The sequence below is a fragment of the Girardinichthys multiradiatus genome, chromosome 15 (assembly GCF_021462225.1).
Source record: "Girardinichthys multiradiatus isolate DD_20200921_A chromosome 15, DD_fGirMul_XY1, whole genome shotgun sequence".
Lineage (NCBI taxonomy): Eukaryota > Metazoa > Chordata > Actinopteri > Cyprinodontiformes > Goodeidae > Girardinichthys > Girardinichthys multiradiatus.
The window spans coordinates 25,579,351-25,603,017 of NC_061808.1; the positions used below are offsets into that span (position 1 = coordinate 25,579,351).

Below are 23,667 nucleotides of genomic sequence, written 5' to 3' on the forward strand. Positions count from 1 at the left end.
GATATGTTTAGAAGGGAAACATCCCTCTATCCAGCCTCAATCTCCAGCTCATTCTGGGTGATCCTAAAGTGCTCCTGGCCAGAAAGGATATACAGGTACATCTAAAAAAATTTGAATATTGCATAAAAGTGCAATTTTTTTCATCTCAGAAAGTAAAACTAATAAATTACATTGAATCATTACACAGAATGAAATATTCCAAGCCTTTGAAAACCCAAAATCCAGTGTCTCAGAAAACTGAAAAAGTTCATTACTCATGGTGTCAAATCCTAAACAGCTAATTAACTCAAAACACCTGCAAAGGTGGGCTGCACGGTGGCACAGTTGGTAGCACTGTTGCCTTGCAGCAAGAAGGTCCTGGGTTCAATTCCCAGCCAGGGGTCTTTCTGCATAGAGTTTGCATGTTCTCCCCGTGCATGCGTGGGTTCTCACCAGGTACTCTGGCTTCCTCCCACAGTCCAAAGACATGCCTGTTAGGTTAATTGGTCTCTCTAAATTGACCGTAGGTGTATGAATGAGTGTGCATGGTTGTTTGTGTGTTGCCCTGTGATGGACTGGCAATCTGTCCATGGTGTGCCCTGCCTCTCACCCATAGACTGCTGGAGATAGGCACCAGCTCCCCTGTGACCCACTATGGAATAAGCAGTAGAAAATGACTGACTGACTCCTGCAAAAGTTTCCTGGGCCTTTGAACAGTCTCTCACTCTGGCTCATAGGCTACACAATCATTGGCAAGATTGCTGACTTGAGAGATGTCTAGAGGACACCCTTCACAAGGAGGGTAAGCCACAAAAGGTCATTGCTGAAGAGGCTGGGTGTTTACAGAGTTCTGTATTCAACCATATTAACAGAAAATTGAGTGGAAGGAAGAATTGTGGTAGGAAAATGTGTACCAGCAACAAGGAGAACTGCAGCCTTGAGAGGAGTGTCAAGCAAAATCCATTAAAGAATTTGGAGGAGCTTCACAAGGAGTGGACTGAGGCTGGAGGCGGTCCATCAAGAGTATTAGAACCGGACTACAAATGTCCTATTTCTCATGAGTTTCAGTCAATGCAGCCATCTACCTGAAAATTCTAAGTTACTTCATGCTTCTCTCTGTTAACAAGCTGTATGGAGATGCTAATTTTATTTTCCAGCAGGACTTGGCACCTGCCCACACTGCCAAAGCTGGTTCAATGACCATGGTGTTCCTGTTCTTGATTGACCAGCAAACTCCCCTGACTTGAACTCCATATAAAATCTATGGGCTGTTGTCAAAAGGAAGATGAGAGACACCAGACCCACATGACCTGAAGGCAGCTATCAAAGCAATCTGGGCTTCTATTCCATCTATGCAGTGCCACATGCTGATTGCTTCTATGCCACCAATGATGGAGTAATTCATGCAAGAGTAGTTCCAACCAAGTATAGAGTGCATAGAAGTGGGCATACTTTTCAGAAGCCTGACATTTGTGCTTAAAACATCATTTTCTGAATGGTCTAATGTGATATTCTAATTTTCTGAGACACCCAATTTTGGGTTTTTATTACATGTGAGCCATTATCATCAAAATTACAAGGAATAAAAGCTTGAAGTACTGTATTTTCCTCTGGCAAAAGATATTGCACTTTTATGCAATATAAATTTTTTTTTAGATGTACCTGTATATATTTTTAATAGTGTTTAAGTTGGGGATTTAGAAATGCAAATCTAAAAGCTTAACGTTAGACTTCCATGACCAATTTTGATTAGTGCTTGGGATTATTGTCCTGTTCGAACACCAAGCGGAGTCCAAACTTCAACCATATAACCCAATCCATTACACTCAGGTGAAAGGAAGATGCAAGAACGCCAGTGTCCCAGTCCACAATGAAGTGAGTTTTACATTGACAGGGACTGAGAATGCCAGCCAAAATAGAAGCTTATTCACCAAATCTTATAACTTTAAACATTTCATTTGTAGCTGCCCACGCTGACTAGCCCAGTGCCTTCTGAAGAAAAATATATGGTCAGATAAGACCTAGATTGAGCTGTTTGGCCACGCTGGGAAGATGTATGTTTGGATGAGTCAAGGCGAGGCTTTTAAAAAAAAGAATTCCGTACCAAATCTCCAGCATGGTGGTGGTAGCATTTTGCTCAGGGGCTGTTTTGCTACCAATGGCGCTGGTGTAGTGCAGAGAGTTGGTAGAATCTTGAATTAGGATAGCATCCAAATTCGCCAACATCACCTTAAATCAACCACCAGATTAGTGGTTAACTTAGTGTTCCAGTGGGACAATTATCCCAAACACACATCAAAACTAGTTTTGAATTGATACAGCTGACTAATATGAAGGTATAAGAATGGCTTTAACCCCTTTGAAAATTTAAAAACAATGATAAAAAAGCAATGCGGTGCTTGGTCCGCATTTCCGGCAGTAAGTCGAACTTGTTTCCGGGGAGGGTTGGACTCCGGCAAGGTTGCCCTTTGTCATAGATTCTGTTCACAACTTTTATGGACAGAATTTCTAAGCGCAACCAAAGTGTTGAGGGGATCTGTTTTGGTGGCTGTAGAATTGCGTCTTTGCTTTTTGCGGATGATGTGGTCCTATTGGCTTCATCAACTCGTGATCTACAGCTCTCATTGGAGCTGGCCCAACTGGCTGGGGAGAGGTGTGTCTGGGTCTCTCTGCTTAGGCTGTTGCCCCCGCGACCTGACCCCGGATAAGTGGAAGACGATGGATGGATGGATGGATGGATGGATGGATGGATGGATGGATGGATGGATGGATGAAAAGCAAGGTCCATTCCAGAAAACCGAAAGAGCAGCCAATTAGACAGAATCATGTCAGCACCTTTTTGATGGCAACAAAAAGGTGTTTGGTTATCTGAGAGTTGCCTATGGAGATTTATCCAAATCTTATATTTTGGATAGTATTTGAATATTTATTGTGTATATATGTAATATTCTTCTATCTACTCCTATGGATCTTTATCCCTGCCTTTTTATCTATCAACTATGTTGTCCAATGCTCCACACCTTTACATGCATGCTGCATCTTATGAACATGTCTGTGTATGTGAGAACACATTTTACCTGCGGATTAGCTATAAATGAATAGCCAAAGTTTTATGAAATTGAATGTTTGAGCTGGCATGTTTAATTATTTGTGTGTGGATTAGAGAAAAAATACACAATACTTTCAAACTTATGCATCCAATATCTTATATTAAAAATTCATTCCAGCTCTATGTTGCTATGAGTCCACCCTAAAAATTAGCTAAGCCATTGCAAATTGTAAAATAATATGACATGTAGGCACATGATGAGTTTATGAGAACTTGACAGGATCTGTCCCTACTTTAAGATCCATCCCTGCTGTTTGTAACACAGAATCTCTCTTTACAACAAAACCAGTCTTCACACTCAGCCAGAGGCAATAGAAATTACATCACTGGTGTCTTCTTTTAGAGTTTTAGAAACCACTGTTAAACAGTTTTTAAGCAGTTTAAATAATAAACTTAGACAAGTATTAACTAATCGTACAGTTTAAAATCAAAGATGGTTTTAAACATCTCCCACTCTACGATCAATATGATTTGAAATAGACAAACAACCAAATAAATGTATACTTTAAACTGTAACTATAACAACGTTAGAAAAACTCTGGAGCAAGGAAAATGTGACTGTTTTAGGTTTTATTTCATTTAATAGTCCTGTAGAGACAACGTTTCCTTATTTACAGTTAGAATTTAATCCAAATCAGATTAAGATTAGGTTTTTGTGTTGGCCTTCTTGGCATTAGGATTAAGGTTAGTTTAAGTTCACATTAGGGTGGTTTAGGCAAAGATTGTATTTAGGGACCAAAGACTGAAAGTACACCACTCACATGTCTGTGCCTCCCTCTGTGTGTGTGTGTGTGTGTGTGTGTGTGTGTGTGTGTTTGCTTAGTGTACCTGCCCAGTAGCACTCTGCAGTCATCTCCTCTTCTGCTGCCCTGGTGTGCCTCATTAAAGCCCAGTTACAGGACACCTCCTCCTCTTCATCCCCGCAACAGATGGACAGACACGGGCCATAATATTCCATGGAGTTCAATGGAGGGGCGTCACTGTTTATGTAACTCAGTGAATCTTATTAAAAAGCTGCTCTCCTCCCGTCCTGAACTTGGGGTTAATTAGCGCACTTCCTATAGTTGCCGGCATGCACAGAGGCCTCTGACTGGTCACAGCGGTTGCTAAGGGCGACTGGGCTCGCCCTCAGCTCCTGTTGGGATTTGACTGAGTAGCTGTGACTGAGAAGGAGATAGTGTTTATGATGTCTGAAAAACAAGTAAACAACAGCATCATGCAGTTATAGACACAGTTAAAGATTTGCCCACTCGCCAGGACACAAACAGCAGGTGTAGGCAGACCTACGGGGAGAATTCTCACACCACGAGTAAGCAGCTTTGCTGCTTTTTGCTGTCGATGAAAATGTGTTTTAGTCTACATTGTTATATGTGTAAAGATTGTGTATTGCATAAAAAAATGTATTTGAGAATGTCCCCGGAAACAGAAATGGGCCATTTCTGCATTGTTTTTTAGTTTTCCTGAGGTCTGGTACTCAGTCCTCTTCTGGTTATTTGCAAGATATTGTTACCTAGGAGTGGATACAAAACGTAGGTCTTCAAGGCTGCCTCCTGCTCTCCACTGCCCTTGAATGTGATCATACAAATAGACACACTCCATGCAGAGTCCTCTTGCCTCAGATGTGTGCTACCAAACTCTCCATAACTGGGTTGCTTACTGTTTCATGAGTGACCTGCTTCCTTTAAATGTGGCCCAACTATTTTATCACACACATACTTTAATGTGTTGGAGATATGCTCCAAACGGAAATATCTCATCTTTGTTGCATTACAAAGACTGAGGGTGAGTATTTTATGCTCAACAATATTTTAAAGGGATGGTTCAGGATTTTTGAGGTGAAGTTTTGTTATAAGGTTGTAAGCAGTTTATATCTTTTCTGCAATAAATAACTCTTGACATCTTGACTTACACAAATAAGGTGTATAAATACACATTATTTTGGTCCTGGAGGCTAAAGGTAATGGCTTGTCAGAGAAGGGTGAAGACCATAGCGGACTTCAGTCATTTTTAAACAACTCAAATCTTAAAAATGTCATATTGCTTTTAGGAAATGCTATTTTATGAATTTTGACAACTTCATCAGGTTTGCATTGGACATTTACACAGACGTTGAGGGTTATTTACATAGTAAATGGAGGTTTGAGACGGTGTGTCACCGGTGATCTTCCTGTGTGAGATTTAGCCCTGATCAGAGAACAAACCATGCAAAGCCGAGTCAATGTCATCAATAAGTAGCATTTGCTTAAACAACTATACTATTTTGCCTTTTACACAAATTTACTTTTGGATTAAACAGTTACATTAAATGTTCTGTTCTGAGTATGTGTTTCAGACAGGAAAATCATCAGTGGCGCAATGCCTCTAACCTTTATTTTGTGTGTAAATAATCCTTGACGTCTGCCTAACTAAACACCCAATGCAAAAGTGATGATGGTTTCAAGGCTTAAAAACAGCATTCTCATAAACTGCAATGATATCTTAGAGATTGGAGTTGCTTAAGGAGGGTACAAGTCCGCTTTGCTCTTGGCCCCCTTTGGACAAGCCATTAACTTCAGTCTCTGGGACCATCTAATCTGGATTTATACTAAATAAAAATGCCAAGAGAGTTATCTACTACAGATAAGATAAACTGCCATTAACCTTTAAACAGAACCACACTTCAAAAGTCAGAATCCATCCCTTTAAGGGACACAAAATGAAAACTCAAGAGCTGTTTCACATTTAAAACCAGAAGGTAAATTTATGTATGCAATTAAACAACAAATTCCATACATAAACACACAGTTTTAACACAAAAAGGAAAACACAATACTGAACTGACCAATGACAAAATCAAGACACACAACCCCATTTCAGGAAAGTACAATAAAGCCACATTTATTTTAGTTACAAGCAATTTCCCTTCACACTATATTTTTCTCCTAAATTTCCTATACTTTAACATTTTCTGAGTGCATACATTTAAGTTAATATGGAGCCTGTTAAAAAAGTGGTTCAAGGCATAAAAGAAAAACGTCTCTCCTCTCTTACGAGACACTGGTCAACTACTGCATCACATACTCACAAGCATCATCAGTAGTGGTACTGTACTAAAAAGTGCACACGGTCTATTCAATACAACTTCATATAGTACATTAAAATGGCAATATAAACAGTGATGCATTTCATACATTCAACATCAAACATGACAAACCCATTCAAAGGCACAGGACTCTCACATCAACATCATCTTTTTAAAACTGAATTACAGGTACGGCGTCACCTCAAAATCAGCTCATTTTATTTTTGTCTGAAAATTATTTAATGTCACATGACACACTTGAGAGCTGAATGTAACTGGGCAGATGGGAAGTTAAAATATACTTCCCCGTGTGTAGTGAATGGGCATAGTTTACATGGGGAATAGAATGAAGCTGAGCATTACAGGAAAAGTTCAGGTGTTATTAAAATGAGGTTCTGGCAAACAATTATAAGCTGTTCATATCATAGCTGCAACAGGCGACTATTTTTGCTTCATTTTTATTTAGTATAAATGCATATTAGAAGCTCTCATAGGCTATTGCTAATGTCTTGCCTGACAGGGGCAAAAAACAAAGTAGGTTTTGGACCATCTTAAACCATCTCCTGTCTCAAAAACGGTTTATAGAGATAAATAATCATCAAAATGCTCAAATCTAATGTATAATTTAGTTTAATCTTATATTATCTGAAAACTTCTTATAATACTCTATTTCCATTTGGAAAGTGGTTGTTATCCCCATTTGGGCCAGTCAATTGTCATGGAATATTAGAGCTATAGCCCTTGACCAAGCCAAAGTAACTAACTGACTTCCTGCTGGCTGATGGATATTTACTGGAGTCCAATAAACACTAAACACATTTCCTTAAAGATTTTCTTAAATAATTTACTATAAATGAAAAAAATGACCTGTAATAATCGTTTTTAATCAGTTACGAAATGACCCACTGGTAGGTTTGAACTGAGCCATGTTTGGTAAGAGACTTCTCGTGGCCGATAGTTCCAAATTTAGTAGAAGCCAATGATTATTTTTCTGACAAATCAAAATAGGTGGTGGTTCAACACCAGTGATCTTCCTGTTTAAAATACATGTCAAGAACAGAGCATGTAATATGTTGTAGGTCAAATTAGCAACCAAACAGAAAAGTAAGGTTGAGTAAAAAGAAATTAAACAAAGTTTATTAAAATCATTGAAACATATTTTGCTTTTCACACAATTCCAGTTACTTTGAACAAAAAACTATTTGCATATTCCGTCCTCCATAGTTGTTTCACACAGGACGATTACTGGCGCACCGTATCTTCCCTCCGTTTGCTATGTCTATGATCAATGTCTTCTATGTAAACGACCATCCAGTGCAAACCTGATGACCTGATGAGGTTCATAAATTGTCGTTTGCATAAACTGTTATGTTTTTTTGAGAATTAAGTTATTTTAAGTCGGTATAAGTCTGCTGCGCTCTGGGCCATCTTAAAGCTGAACGTTAGCTTCAGCCCACCGGGGCCAACTATCCTGGATCTATAGCAGATTAGATATTAATGGTTTGTACCCTTATAACAGAACCTCACTAAGCTGTCCCTATAAGAGTTGAGAGAAACCAAAGATGTCCTAATGGTAAATAATGTAAGTTTTGACCATTTTGTATAAAGTAAAGCCAACAAAGCTGCCAATAAATTTAAATATTATTACATTCAAATACTTAAAATATTTAAAAACTGCAGCTGGTTACATGATAGACAACGTTTCTTGGAAATAAAATAATTGTAAGAACCTTTCTGAAATATGGTTTTTGGAACAAATTTAAGCTTTATTATTTATGCAAAATCCTTATTTAGAACATTGTTAATTTGCGTGGACATTTAAATCTAAAATTGCATGTCTTAGCTAATTACTGTATTTTGTCGCACTTCGTGGAATTAGCTAGAACTCAGGAAGAGTGAAGTACTCATGTGCTCTACATGTTTTTGCTCAGAGATTACAAGCCAGTAATGTTATATTATGTCACATTATTTGCAAAATGTTCTTATGTTATTGGATTTAAAAATTGTATTACATCATTGGCAAGTAATTACGTTATTGGCAGCAATACATTTAAAATGGTCAAATTTAATTTGTTACTGGCAGGAATTATGTCACTGGCCATTATTACATTATTGATTGCTACATTTTCTACTGGAAAAAAGTGGAGCAATTTCCCCAGTGTTTCCCCACTTCCGACTAAATCTATTCAAACTGGGTGAATGCTGAGAAAAAAGGCAAGGGCAGGTATGTTTCCTATAGTCTGCACCATCTGCTCTGAGTTTTGAGTAAATCTAAGCAAAATCCTATGAAGACCAATTATTTGAACGAAAACAGGAGGTTCTTGTGTTAAATTGTCCTTGCTCTATCTGTTTTAGCTGAAGAGGGCAAATGTAAAGAACACAATAAGCAATCAGTTTACTTCAGGATGCAGCCAACAGATCTCAAACACAGTCCCATTTCCACAGTGTTAATAAAGCCACATTGGGTCAGCTATTTTGCAGGTTCAATCAAAATGTACCAGAGAAAAAGTCAATTTACATAAATAAACATCTCTGCTACACAGCTATTGTAACATGTACAGTTGTTAAAATGCATGCACACACTGTACAACAGGCTATCCCTTCTCTTCCTGGTGTGACAGAGTTGGCAGTAAACAATGTAAAATGTATTAAAAACTGGCCAAAACACAAAAAGAATGATAAATCACTGCATCATATTAATAGTTAAAATGTTGAGTTAAAAAAAAATCATAGCAGCAACACAAAGGCTTAGTTCTGTAAGAACAAAACAGGCTTCTGGATTAAAATAGAGTTATGTTGTTTTAAAGAGTTACGTAGTTTTACACAGTGAGGCTTCAGTGCAAACATGAAGGGGTGAAATTCAATCTTCCAAAGATGGAAACTCTAAAGGCTGAGTATATAAAGGTTTTGATTTTTTACAGTGCAAGTCGACTCAACTGAAAATCCACCGTAAGACAAATCAGATCTTGTCACACAAAACCTCTCTGTCATAGCATCATGACAACGGAAATTATAACAAAAAGAAACTACTCTGTCTGTGCAATAGTTCAAGTAAGGTATTTCCTGCAAATTATTAGTGTTCAATAACACATCATGTGGCCATACCGAAAGAGAGGACAACATACAGATTAACATACAAATACACAAAAATAACTATTTACATGAAACAGTTTTCTGGACAGAACTTCACTCTAAGCTGAGAGGACCTCTACTCACCCAGTAAGGCTCATATTTGATCTAATCCTCCCATTGGTTACACGTAGGAACAAAGTTGGGGGCAGTCTCATTCTAAATCTGTGGTCACAACCTCAACGACCAAACACTGTCCCAGTACAGAGAAAAAAGGTTAGATCCCTAAAGGGCTGTGTCGAATACTTGTTCTGAGGAGCCCTCCTCCATGTCGTCCTCAGACTGTGACGCCTTGTGGTTGAGCCTCTCTGTTGTTGAGGATGCCACAAGGTTTCCAGGGAGGCTGTCGTCACAAAGCTTGGCCTTACTGCTGTCCTGAACAAACTCCTGGATTTCCACAGGCAGTCTGCGAAACTTGTCCTGGTACTCTTGGTCCAGATCACTCTGCAGCTGCAAAAGAAAAAAAAACACGTCAGGGAAGAATTTGGACAAAAACTGTAAAAAGAAGGTTAGAAGACTAGATTTTATATCAGCGTACAGCATATTTGTTGCTTAACTGTATGGTGAGTCAAACACATCCGTAGTCATCCTTCTGAAGTTCTTGCCAAGATACCATCTACTGGGCTTTGCAAAAGTATTCACACCTCTTAACCTTTTTCTATTGCAATCACAGACTTTTATGTATTTATCTGACAGAACAGCATAAAGTAGCGCATAACTGAAGTAGAAGGGAACAAAAACAAAATAAAAATTCTTTACAAGCAAAAATCTGAAAAGTTTGCCATATATTTGTATTCTTTTGCTCTGATGCCCCCAACTAAATATACACTCACCGGCCACTTTACTAGGTACACCTTGCTAGTACCGGGTTGGATCCCCTTTTGCCTTCAGAACTGCCTTAATCCTTTGTGGCATAGATTCAACAAGGTACTGGAAACATTCCTCAGAGACATTGGTCCTTATTGACATGATATCATCACACAGATGCTGCAGATTTGTCGGCTGCACATTCATGATGCGAATCTCCCGTTTCACCACATCCCAAAGGTGATTTATTGGATTGAGATCTGGTGACTGTGGAGACCATTTACAGTGTGCAGTGAACTCATTGTCATGTTCAAGAAATCAGTCTGAGATGATTTGTGCTTTATGACATGACGCGTTATCCTGCTGGAAGTAACCATCAGAAGATGGGTACACTGTGGTCATAAAGGGATGGACATGGTCAGCAACAATACTCAGGTAGGCTGTGGCGTTGACACGATGCTCAACTGGTACTAAGGGGCCCAAAGTGTGCCAAGAAAATATCCTTCACAATATTACAGCACCATCACCATCCTGAATCGTTGCTACAAGGCAGGTTGGATCCATGCATTCATGTTGTTGACACCAAATTCTGACCCTACCATCCAAATGTCGCAGCAGAAATCGAGGCTCATCATACCAGGCCATGTTTTTTAAATCTTCTATTGTCCAATTTTCGTGAGCCTGTACGAACTGTAGCCTCAGTTTCCTGTTCTTAGCTGACAGGAGCGGCACCTGTTGTGGTCTTCTGCTGCTGTAGCCCATCCGCCTCAAGGTTCGACGTGTTGTGCGTTCAGAGATGCTCTTCTGCATGACTTGGTTGTAACGAGTGGTTATTTGAGTTACTGTTGCCTTTCTATCAGCTCAAACCAGACTGGCCATTATCCTCTGAGCTCTGGCATCAACAAGGCATTTGCACCCACAGAACTGTCGCTCACTGGATATTTTCTCTTTTTTGGACCATTCTCTGTAAACCCTAGAGATGGTAGTGCGTGAAAATCCCAGTAGATCAGCAGTTTCTGAAATACAATTGGCTTGTGTTGAACATCTTGTATGCATGACTTATAACAATTAAAATCATAAGAAGCCCCATTTGCAGTTTGCCACAAAGAATTTAGGGGACTTGAACATGTGGTATAAGGTGATATGGTCTGATGAGAAAATTGTGCTTAATAGCCTATAGGCTATGGAAAATTTGGCACATGCAACCAACCATGGAAAACCTTCTGCAACAACCATATGCATCTTGTTGTTTACATTTTTTAAAATATTTTATTCAAAAACAAAATGCCTCTGGGTCAGTCTGGCTCTTTGTACCCTCATTTTTAATCTATATATTCCTGTTTCATTCATTCCTGCTTGCATTTAGTACTTCACCCCTTTCCTGTCAGCCTACTAAGAAATAAAGGCCATTAGTGCCAAAAAACCCTTTAAAAATGGCAAAAGGGAAATACCCCATTTAATACAATTAAGTAACTAAAACAGTAAAATATATCTATATCCATCTCTATTACCACTAAGTACCTTATCGAAGCTAAAAGGGAACAGGGAAATTTAAAAACAAACACACAAGAAACTAAATCATTTATATCGTAAAACAGAGCATGAGAACAGGTTATAAATTAATGCCATAACTAAGAAAAAGCCTTTAGCTAATTTTCAAAAGATCAGACTGAATCAGAGCAACACAAAGATAGAGGCAATGCATTCCACAACTTAGAGGCCATGACTTTAAAAGATCTGTAACTTCTGCTCTGACTAACTGATCGCAGACTACAAGAAAATAATGCTTACTACTTCAATGCCTTGTACCCATAATTTAGCTACTGCTAACAGAGACACGAGCTGGACTACATTTGACTTGGAAGTTGTAACTCAAATCTGTGATAGACATCACACAGCAGAACGGTGAGTAAAAATAGAGTTTAATAAGTAAAAGCAAAAACTTACAACAGGCAGGGGGTAGCACATGTAGAACAGCAGAGTAAATAAAAAGCATGGCGCAGGTGAAAACAGAGAAACTGATTGACATGAAGCAGGTGGACCGGATGAAGCTGATTATGGGCTGACTCTGGCAGGGAGTGGAAACTAAAACATGAATAAGCTGAACAGAGATGCAAGGAAACGATCTAACCAAAGGAAAATCTTACAGATGTACCCAAACATAAAATGGACCATATACAAAACAAGTAAAAAACTAAACCTAATAGAATGAACTAAAGCACCACATGGAAAATATAAACAATCAGGATCAGAGGAAAAACCAAAAAACAAAACTCAAACATCTGCAAATCATGAAAGAGCTTCACCAACGGTATCAATGCAAGCCGAGAATATATTTTTGTGCATTTTTATGTGCAAAACCCTTCATTGTGAACTCATACTGAACCCTTCAAAAGTGCAAATCAAAAGTTCATCAATGCAATTATCACAATTATACATGCAGTAGCCAAATTGGATTTTGAGGTAATGGTTGAATTAAACATATACTAAGAGATATTAATAGTTTATCATTAATCTTGTATGTTTGTAGTTTTTACTCTGAAGCTTTCTTAGCGAGAAACAATGTAAGGTTTAAAAACAAGCCATGGCTTAAGAAATGAATGTGGCTATAAAGCTGCATCATTCTCTGAGGGTGTTTCAGTAACTACATTAGCAGCCCATAAAATTCTCTCCAGCAGCATTACAAATGACTGCTCATGTATTAATGTGTGGACATATACTAGAGGTCACTGGACTTTGTTTTGTTCTCAGATTTGAGGGAGTCTTTTTAAATCTTTTATACAGTGAGGTGAACACAAGGTCCTGCAAGCCAACATCTTCATGAAAAAGCTGCTACATTTGATCTAATAATCCAGACCTAGGTTCTCTCTGAACCCATCTGTTACACACTCCCTCCTCTCTCTGAGTAATAGAAAGGAAATGTTTTCTCCGAGGCATAGACACCCCCAATGATTACACATGACAAGATTCTATTCATTCCATTGTGAGCCAATAATTGCCGTAATGCTGATTTCTGTTTAACTACTCAGCAAGCTCCCAGAGGAGGGCAGTAATTAAAAGAAAAAGCTCCTAACGTGAATGGTGTCAGAGTCTCCTGGTGCCTACCAGCATTCTAAGCAATCAAAAATACCTGTATGTGCTTGGAGGAGTTTGACAGGATCCATTTAGCTACCCTCAGACTAAACTCTGACTGCGAACAGTCCTAATTGCATAAAAAACCTAATTTCCAAAAATCTGACAAGGTAAAATAAAGACCTCCAGACATGCGTATACAAAACTCTAACAGAAAGAAAGAGAAACAACCATCACAAATGATCACAAAATAAACTAAACTAGCATGCACAGGCCCTCTGACCTCAACTGTCACCTGTCTCAATGGCACCTGACCTTGTTTCTCGCTGCAGATGTTAGGCTTACCTACCTTCAGCCTGATCTGGAGTGTTTTGATGCCGAGTGTGAAGCTGCCAGGATGAAAGCAAGCTTTTCTAATTCTGAGGCCAAGGTCTTCAAACTGAAAAAGGTAGACTGTTTCCTCCTGGTCTGGGGTCAGTTCAAGAATAATTATCTTGGTGTCCTGTTCGTGAGTAATGGTAGGATGGAGCAGAAGATGGACAGACAAATTGGGATCTTGACAGCCGGTAGGCATCTTATAAGGAACCTTTTGCCTTGTTTTCATCATGCCCAGCTAGGAGATGACCTCGGTACATGAACTCATTAGAGGGGAGAGATATGCGTTCTGTCAGGGAATGCCTTGGGATGTCAGAGGGATGTCTGTCCTTTTCCTCCAAGACCTGTTAACCCCAATCTGGGATAAGTGGCACGGGATTATGCATGTTATTTTTGGATAAAAATGTTCCCCCTCCCACAAAGGAATATGCACTGCTGGTAAAACTATTAAAACAATGCTTTGAGATAATTTTCAAGGGTTTATGCACAAACAAGACAATCCACTAAAACACAGAGGTGATGGATGGTGGAAAACACAATCATATGCTATAGGCTACTTTACCAAAAGTATTCACTCATCTATCCATGCTATTGAAGGATACAAATCTCTTCCATGGCCACAGGTGTATACAATCCATCACCTAGGCATACAAAATGACTCTACAAACATTTATGATAGAATGAGTCACTCTGTGGAGCTCAGTAAATTTCACTTTGGCACTATGATGGGATGCCACCTGCCCAATAAGTTTTGTTGTGAAATTTGCTTGCTATTTAGTATTCCATAACGAACTGTTAGCAGAATTAAAACAAAGAGGAAGCTATTGGGAATGATAGTAACTCAGTCACAAGTTGCACCCAATGTGAAATTACAAAGTGGGGCCAGCGGAGGCAGAATTAAAAGCTACAGACCTCCGAACTTCATGTGGCCTTCAGATTAGCACAAGAACGGTGTTTAGAAATTTAATGGACTGGGTATGCTTGGCTGAGCAGCTGCATGCAAGCCTTATATTAAAAAGTGCAATGCAAAGTGTCAAATGCAGTGATGTAAAGCACACCATCACTAGTTTCTAGAGCAAAGGAGACATATTGACCTCCACTCAATTATGCTTCTCTGTCTAGCATTCCAATGGACAAGTCTGTGTTTTCCAGTTTCCAGAAGAACGGTACTTGTTTGACTGTGCTGTATCAAGTGTAGGGTATGAACGTAAAATGTAATCCTTTTGTATACAAAACATGTTGGACGATGCCATGCTCCCAGTTCCGGGAGGTCTCCTTATTGTCCCAATGTGACTGAGCAATTGTGCATAAATCAAGATAATGATATGAATGAGTGAGCTTGGTGTGGACCTGGCCTCCAAAGCAGCTTTGGGATGAATAAGAGCAGAAACTGCCAGCCAGGTCCTTTTAGCCAACATCAGTGTCTGACCTCACAATTCCTCTTGAGGAAAAAGGGTCAGAAATAAAAAAAAAACTCTGGTGAATATTATTGAAAGCCCACACAGAAGAGCTAAAGCTGTTAAAGCCTCCTACGTTGAGCCCATTTCATATTAAACTTAATGAATAAGGAATGGGATGTCACTCAAGTTCATAAGTGTGTGAAGGCAGACAGGCAAATATTTTTGGCAATATACTGTATTTCCCTAACTTCAAATGACAGATCAAATGGAGCAACAAAACATATTAGTGCTCTGCTCTGGGTCATAGAAATTTAAATAAAACCAAACAGTTAGTATTACATAAGTAGTAAAGGCTTCATTTTCCAGTTTTGTTGGCACCGTGCATAAAAAAAATGGATAAAAAAATGGAACTGCATTCTTTAAAGCTCCATAAGGCAGGTTATTTCTTCACATCACTCTCTCTATTTGATACACCTATCTGCCTGAGTTAAAACATGATGCCTCATTGATACAACATTTTAAAGTGTAGGCAGTAAAATTTAATCAGGCAGATTCAAACACCTACAATAAGTGATTCAGATTGCCTTTGAATTGAGGCAGCTCCTGACTAGTGTCTCCCTGGTATTTTGGAGCAGCAGCTCACAGCAGCGCCTGCTCAAACCCCCACCCAGCACTGCATTTCAAGGTCACCTTCTCCTCCTTCCATGCGTCTCTACCTCTCTTTTTGACTTCATCACTCTCTCTGTGGGTTTCACAGAACGGACATATACCACGTCAAAACTAGATGGCTAAACACGCACCACAGCGACACACGGCTTCCCTGCTCTGCAACGTGTGAGACCTACTTGAGGGTGGGACAGTCTGCACAAACAAAACCTTGAGTCTTTTACCCTTTCTGATGAGGCACAAACAGCTTCTAACTAAAAATTGTCATCTTTCCCCCACCTGGCTTATGAGAAGGTTCTGAAATGACGGAGTGGAGAAGTCTGTGAATGCCAGGCACCTCTCAAAACGCAAGTGCTTGTCTTCTTCATGTAATCAGCAACTCAGAAAAAACTGTCTTCTGCTTGAGTGCTGAGTGATGAAGACAGCACTTTTCTTTCTCCAAAGGAACAGCTTGAGTTAAAAATAGTCTCGTTGAATGACATAGAGACGGCTGGAGCACGAAACAAGCAACAAGAGCCGCAGTAATTTGACTGTTTTCCTGATCTATGGCTTCTAACTGACACCTTTTTGTCTGGCAGTAGTTGAGGAGATTAGGAACAAAGACACATTGATCACGGTGAAACATAACCTTTGATATTTTTTGTTGTTTTTGTCTACTCATCATGAATCAAACTATGACTGCCAAGAACATTGTTTTTTCTAAAGTGGTTTAAAATAAAAAAAGCAACTGGGCTACAGTTCAAACATAAAACCTTTTTGCCAGCACTACTAAAAAGGCTTAAATAATTTTCAACTAATCATGGCTTAACAGGGACAAATTGTGCTACCTTCAGCCAGCAAACACTGCTCTACAGGTCCTTCTCAAAATATTAGCATATTGTGATAAAGTTAATTATTTTCCATAATGTAATGATGAAAATTTAACATTCATATATTTTAGATTCATTGCACACTAACTGAAATATTTCAGGTCTTTTATTGTCTTAATACGGATGATTTTGGCATACAGCTCATGAAAACCCAAAATTCCTATCTCACAAAATTAGCATATCATTAAAAGGGTCTCTAAACGAGCTATGAACCTAATCATCTGAATCAACGAGTTAACTCTAAACACCTGCAAAAGATTCCTGGGGCCTTTAAAACTCCCAGCCTGGTTCATCACTCAAAACCCCAATCATGGGTAAGACTGCCGACCTGACTGCTGTCCAGAAGGCCACTATTGACACCCTCAAGCAAGAGGGTAAGACACAGAAAGACATTTCTGAACGAATAGGCTGTTCCCAGAGTGCTGTATCAAGGCACCTCAGTGGGAAGTCTGTGGGAAGGAAAAAGTGTGGCAGAAAACGCTGCACAACGAGAAGAGGTGACCGGACCCTGAGGAAGATTGTGGAGAAGGGCCGATTCCAGACCTTGGGGGACCTGCGGAAGCAGTGGACTGAGTCTGGAGTAGAAACATCCAGAGCCACCGTGCACAGGTGTGTGCAGGAAATGGGCTACAGGTGCCGCATTCCCCAGACCTGGGCTACAGAGAAGCAGCACTGGACTGTTGCTCAGTGGTCCAAAGTACTTTTTTCGGATGAAAGCAAATTCTGCATATCATTCAGAAATCAAGGTGCCAGAGTCTGGAGGAAGACTGGGGAGAAGGAAATGCCAAAATGCCAGAAGTCCAGTGTCAAGTACCCACAGTCAGTGATGGTCCGGGGTGCCGTGTCAGCTGCTGGTGTTGGTCCACTGTGTTTTATCAAGGGCAGGGTCAATGCAGCTAGCTTTCAGGAGATTTTGGAGCACTTCATGCTTCCATCTGCTGAAAAGCTTTATGGAGATGAAGATTTCATTTTTCAGCACGACCTGGCACCTGCTCACAGTGCCAAAACCACTGGTAAATGGTTTACTGACCATGGTATCACTGTGCTCAATTGGCCTGCCAACTCTCCTGACCTGAACCCCATAGAGAATCTGTGGGATATTGTGAAGAGAACGTTGAGAGACTCAAGACCCAACACTCTGGATGAGCTAAAGGCCGCTATCGAAGCATCCTGGGCCTCCATAAGACCTCAGCAGTGCCACAGGCTGATTGCCTCCATGCTACGCCGCATTGAAGCAGTCATTTCTGCCAAAGGATTCCCGACCAAGTATTGAGTGCATAACTGTACATTATTATTTGAAGGTTGACGTTTTTTGTATTAAAAACACTTTTATTTTATTGGTCGGATGAAATATGCTAATTCTGTGAGATAGGAATTTTGGGTTTTCATGAGCTGTATGCCAAAATCATCCGTATTAAGACAATAAAAGACCTGAAATATTTCAGTTAGTGTGCAATGAATCTAAAATATATGAATGTTAAATTTTCATCATGACATTATGGAAAATAATGAACTTCATCACAATATGCTAATATTTTGAGAAGGACCTGTAGATCAGCTCACATAGGTTAATATTTGTGTTTCTTTTATGTGTTGAACATTTGCTGCAGTTTTTTTTAATACATTTTGTGTATGTCAGTAGCTTTAAATGTTTCACTTTTAAAAGCCTAATCAGGGACAAGGCTTGCAATTTACTCTTTGGGTAGAAGGCCAATGGACAGAAAAATGCAATTAGCTCTTTTTTGGCCTGCAAAGAAGTTGATGGCAGGAAACTAGCATTGCAAATCACTCTGAATACATCATCCTAACAATGAAACACGTTGGTGGAAGCATCATGGTGTGGGGATGGTTTTCTTCAGCAAAGAGGGGGAAGCAGGTCAAAGCTAGGAAGATGAATGGAGCTAAATACAGACCATTCAGGGAAACAAAAAACTTTTCAAGGCAGCAAATGGCTTGAGGCTGGGATGGAGGTTCACTTTGGTCTAACACATAAAATCCTATAAAATATATTGAAAATTGTGATTGTAATGTGACACGATGTGAAAAACCTCAAGGGGTATAAATACTTTTGGGTGGCACTAATAGTCATATAATAGCTTACATTTTAAATTATTATCATTGTTGTTATCTTTTTTTTTGCTAGTATTTGGTGAACAAAGTTCACTTTTGTTAAGGTTATGGCCTTTGTACCAGCATTTAGCAAAGACCCTGTCATTTAAAATCAAGACCTTCTGATTATACTGACTTCCCAAACCTTATCTCTGTAATCAACAGCTATAAATTCTGCTGACTGGCGTGGCTAGAACAGCAACGCTTAGAGTTTAAAGTTGAGAAAGAAGTCTCTGTTTACCCTAAACCAGGTGTTAAAAAAAGGAATAATCAAATGTTTATGAAGCATGTTGGAGCAAATGGCAAATACTAGAAGCTTCCCTTAATTCCTCATTATCTCCAGTGTACTAATGAGTTACAATGAACATCAAACCCCAACTCAAAGATGTACATTTATCCTCTATTTGACCCGCTGAATGAACTCGCTGCTCTCTCCTGACTGAGATTTGAGTGGACGAGATGCAACGCATTGCTAATGAAAGGAAAGAGTGGAGGAAATGTGGAGAATTCACAATGGCTATCATGAAAATTACCAGCAATAACATCACATTTGAATTCACAACTGAATGTGAAATTGTGCAGCCATGTCAATTACCTAAAAACATTTGTGCATTAAAAATCAAACAGCACTAGTACTCTTTTGCAAACGGACTGAGCCAAGATGTTTTAAACAATATCTAAATGTTAGTGGAAACAAAAAGGACTTACAAGATGAGATGGGTAATTGACCAACAAAGGTGCACCAAATGACTCGTAACTCGTAGCTTTAGCTCATCCTCAAAGCTTTTCTTAGGAACTGAATTTTCGACCAAACTTTTCCATTTCACTGTAGAGACGCCTTTGGGTCAGTTTCTGTTTGGACACCAACCAGCAGCTGCAATGATACAGCCAGCTTTTTGAATCTGTATCTCATCTCTGGAGACTTGCCATCTGTCAACAAACTGTATCTACACCCATACACACATGTGCATCCACACACACACACCCACACACACATACACACACACACACACACATTTCTATCTTTCTTAAAATACAACACTCAGTGACCTTCTTCACCAGCTGTCCTCATTCTGAGAAGCTATCGAGGGAACCAGAGAAGGCCTCCAAAGAACCACATTAATTATTTGCTTTGAGCTGCTGTAGCACCAGTAAAAAAAAAGAATAAAAAATTTCACCCAGCCCACTACTGCACTAAATGTATCTACAAACCTTTGATGTGTAAAAGTGACAGTTTTCTGACCTTGAGACTGACTAAGATACCTAAACAGAGTGCAATTAGGTTGAACACCTGTCCAAGAGAAAAGACACGGTCACAACCTTGTTACCTTTACGGTGTTTTAAAGAAAAAGACACTTTGGCACAAATTGCAATTAGTAGATGTGTGTGAGAGAGCAGCAAAGCCAGAGAGCACCATCTTTTCATTTATATCTTTCTCCTGTAGCGGTCATAACTGTAGCAGCAACTTAATGTGAAATAGGAAAAAATAATAAAAATAAAAACAAGCTGGAGTCTCCTTTTTTAGCACTGTCTCTTGTTCTCTGTGTGTGTTTGTGTGTGAGAGAGGGAGACACTGACCTTTCGTGACTCCTTACAGATATTTTATCTGCAGCTTTGCAGGTGTTTTTCTTGGACCCCTCTCTTCAGTTCCAAGAATGTCGAAACACTTTGCCACATGTGTGAAATAATGAATGTTTCCCCTAAAAGGTTTGCTTCCAAAGGGAAGTTTAGCTATGAAATGTGCTTGCTGGTATTTCAATGTTTTTATTTCAGATTCTGTTATAAACTGAAGACATTCTTACCTTACAAGGTGGGTAATCAAACACATTGTTACTTTATTAAACATTTATTTAATATATTTAAATATGTTGCATTTTCAAAATACTAAACACTAATAAATTGAAAGCCTTTTTTCCCAATGAATGACACATTTGTTCACAACTGGAGCCCTCAAACCACTACTCTGAATGATTACTGGGTTTATGCAGGTGGATTTTAAATCGTTTCTCTTCCCTGACGATGTCCTGGTCTTTGAGGTATTCTTGGCATCCATCTGGTCTTTAATTCCCTGGTAACAATCTGACAGATATTCAAGTGTATGTTCAAATTTCTTTCTGGCATTTATTTTGCTGCAGATTTATTATTGTTTGCTTATAGTAGGTCCAGTGCTGCAAAGTGTCTCTTTAGACAGCTCTATGTTTTCATCCAGAATCATTATATTATATTTTTCCTCATCGTGGTATTTCCTCTGATGGCTGGATTAATGGCTGACAAAAACAAAACAATAAATTCATAATTGCAAGCTGTAAACACTGTTGAACTGCAGTGTCTTTTTGTCCTTAAACTCTCTTATCTTATCTAACCATTGAAATAACCACCAAAGGTTTTTCTCCTTGTACAGGAACAGTTTTAGAGAATCTACTGCCCTGCTTTTCCACACCCATTAAGAACCAGTCATGTGGAACGTCTGCTACAGCATCTGCCTTTCTGATGGTTGATCCATCACAACGGCCTTCATAATTTACCTTAAAGCTTGAACAGCTAGAATTTCTTTAGAAATCTTTATTGAGAACTGTTGTGTATTACAACTGGAAGAGAAGATGATACAATGCCACAACGGACCGATTTCAAATGTATTTATCTGCATTAAACTTTTTCACAATTTGTATGTCAATGTATGTCATAGAAGGTTTAAATGGACCAAAACAAAGTACAACATAATTGTGAAGTAGAAGGAGCATTATTTCCATGATGTTTTATAAATACAATCTTTAAAAGTGTAGCATGTATTTGTATTTAGGCCCTCTGTAAACCACCTTTTATAGCAATTAGAGCTGCTGGTCTTTTAGAGTATGTCCTCAACAGCTTTGGTTGTCTAGAATCTGATTTTCTTTCTCTATACATCTTTGCAAAACAGCTTATGCTCACTCAGATTGAATGGAGAGAGTCCATCAGTATTCAAGTCTTGCATAGGCATTGATCTCAACCAATCCATTGCAGGTCTGACTGGATGTTTAAGGTTGTTGTCCTACTGAAAGATGAACTTCCACCTAGTGTCAAGTCTTGTAGCCTCTAACAGGTTTTCTGTGTGAATTGACTGTCTTAAGCTCCATCCATCATCCCACCAACTCTGACTAGTTTCCATGTCCCTGTTGAAGAAAGGCATCCCCATAGCATGATGCTGCCCTCATCATGTTTTTCGGTGGGCTGTACAGGGTGACATTTAAAGAACTTTATGCTTGCACTAGATTTTATTTGGGGCTATCAGAATAAAGGTGAATATAGGTGGCCCCTACTTGAACCGCCACCTTAACGTGGTGGAGGGGTTTGAGGGCTTGAATGATCCTAGAAGCTATGTTGTCTCGGGCTTAAATGCCTCAGGTCAGGTCTCCCATGGCAAACAGGCTCTAGGTGATGGTCAGACAAAGAGTGGTTCAAGACACCTCCAAGACACTTTCGTGAGGACCACAAAATCTAGCCACGTTACGTCGCCCGGCCCGGGGTAGCCGGGGTCCCACCCTGGAGCCAAGCCTGTAGTCGGGACTCATCAGAGAGCGCCTGGTCGCTGGGTTGCTCCTCGCCGGACCCGGCCAAGGGTCCTCGTGGAACCCTCCCGCGGGAGGCCGCAGGTTCCCTCTGCAGGGGACCCTTGGCCAGGTTCCCTGCAGGGGGAACCATGAGGGACCTGTTCAAAGAGGATTGGCAAGCGAACGAAGTTGGAGACCTTGGCGGCCTGATCTCCGGATGCTTTGGCTGGCTCTAGGGATGTGGAATGTCACCTCGCTTTGGGGGGGGGGAGCATGAGCCTGTGTGGGAGCTCCCCATAGCATGATGCTATGTTGTGGTTTACCCCAGTGAATGAGAAAATCGCATCCCTACGCCTTCGGGTTGGGGTGTTCATCAGTGCACTTGGCACCAGGACACCCTAGGCAGGAGGTCGATGATCGACTTTGTTGTTGTGTCGTCAGACCTTCAGCCGCATGTTTTGGACACTCAGGTGAAGAGAGGGGCTGAGCTGTCCACTGATCACCACCTGGTGGTGAGTTGGAGCGCACAGTGAGGGTCCGCTGGGAACGTTTGGCAGAGTTCCGGGGGGATATTGGAGACATAAAGTCCGAGTGGACCATGATCTCCGCATCTATTGTCGATGCTGCTGCCCGCAGCTGTGGCCGTAAGGTCTGCGGTGCCTGTCGTGGCAACAATCCCTGAACCCGGTGGTAGACACCAGCAGGAAGGGATGCTGTCAAGCTGAAGAAGGGGTCCTATCGGCTGTGGTTGGCTTGTGGCACTCCTGAGGCGGCTGAGGCCAAGCGTGCCTCGAAGCGATTCAGGCAAACCGTCCAGCACCTCAGGAGGGGGAAGCAGTGCTTCGCCAACACTATTTACAGTGTGGGTAGGGAGCGGCTGACCTCGACGGAGGACATTATCGGGCGGTTGAAGGAGTACTTCAAGGATCTCCTCAATCCTGCCGTCACGCATCCCCTGGTGGAAGCAGAGGCTGGGGACTCGGGGTTGGACTCTTTCATCATGGAGGCTGAAGTCACTGAGGTGGTTAAAAAGCTCCGCGATGGCAGGGCTTCGGGGGTGGATGAAATCCGCCCTGAGTACCTCAAGTCTGAGAGCGTGTGTTCCAACTATAGGGGGATCACACTCCTGAGCCTCCCTGGTAAGGCCTACACCAGGATATTAGAGAGGAGAGTCCGGCCGATATTCGAACCCCGGCATCAGGAGGAACAGTGTGGTTTTCGCCTCGGCTGTGGAACACTGGACCAGCTCTATACCCTCTGCAGGGAATAAGGGGTTCATGGGAGTTTGCCCAACTGGTCCACATGTGTTTTGTGGACCTGGAAATGGTATTCGACTGTGTCCCTCGTGGTGCCCTGTGGGGGGTGCTCCAGGAGTATGGAGTCAGGGACCCTTTATTAGTGGCCATCTGGTCTCTGTACAAGCGGAGCAGGAGTTTGGTCTGCATTGCCGGCTCTAAGTCAGACCTGTTACCAGTGCATGTTGGACTCCGGCAGGGCTGATCTTTGTCACCGGTCCTGTTCATAACCTTTATGGACAGGATATCTAGATGCAGCCAAGGGCCGG

General features: G+C 40.5%; 1 protein-coding gene across 1 annotated transcript in view; it reads right to left on the bottom strand.

Annotated features, from left to right (window-relative positions):
• Window positions 1-5,938: 5,938 nt before the first annotated feature.
• Window positions 5,939-23,667, bottom strand: part of LOC124882233 (1-phosphatidylinositol 4,5-bisphosphate phosphodiesterase beta-1) — a 171,709-nt gene continuing 153,980 nt past the window's right edge. The window contains exon 33 of the mRNA XM_047388485.1: window positions 5,939-9,728. Coding sequence (XP_047244441.1) covers window positions 9,504-9,728 — 225 coding nt within the window. The 3' untranslated portion in view covers window positions 5,939-9,503. The remainder of the gene's footprint in view (window positions 9,729-23,667) is intronic.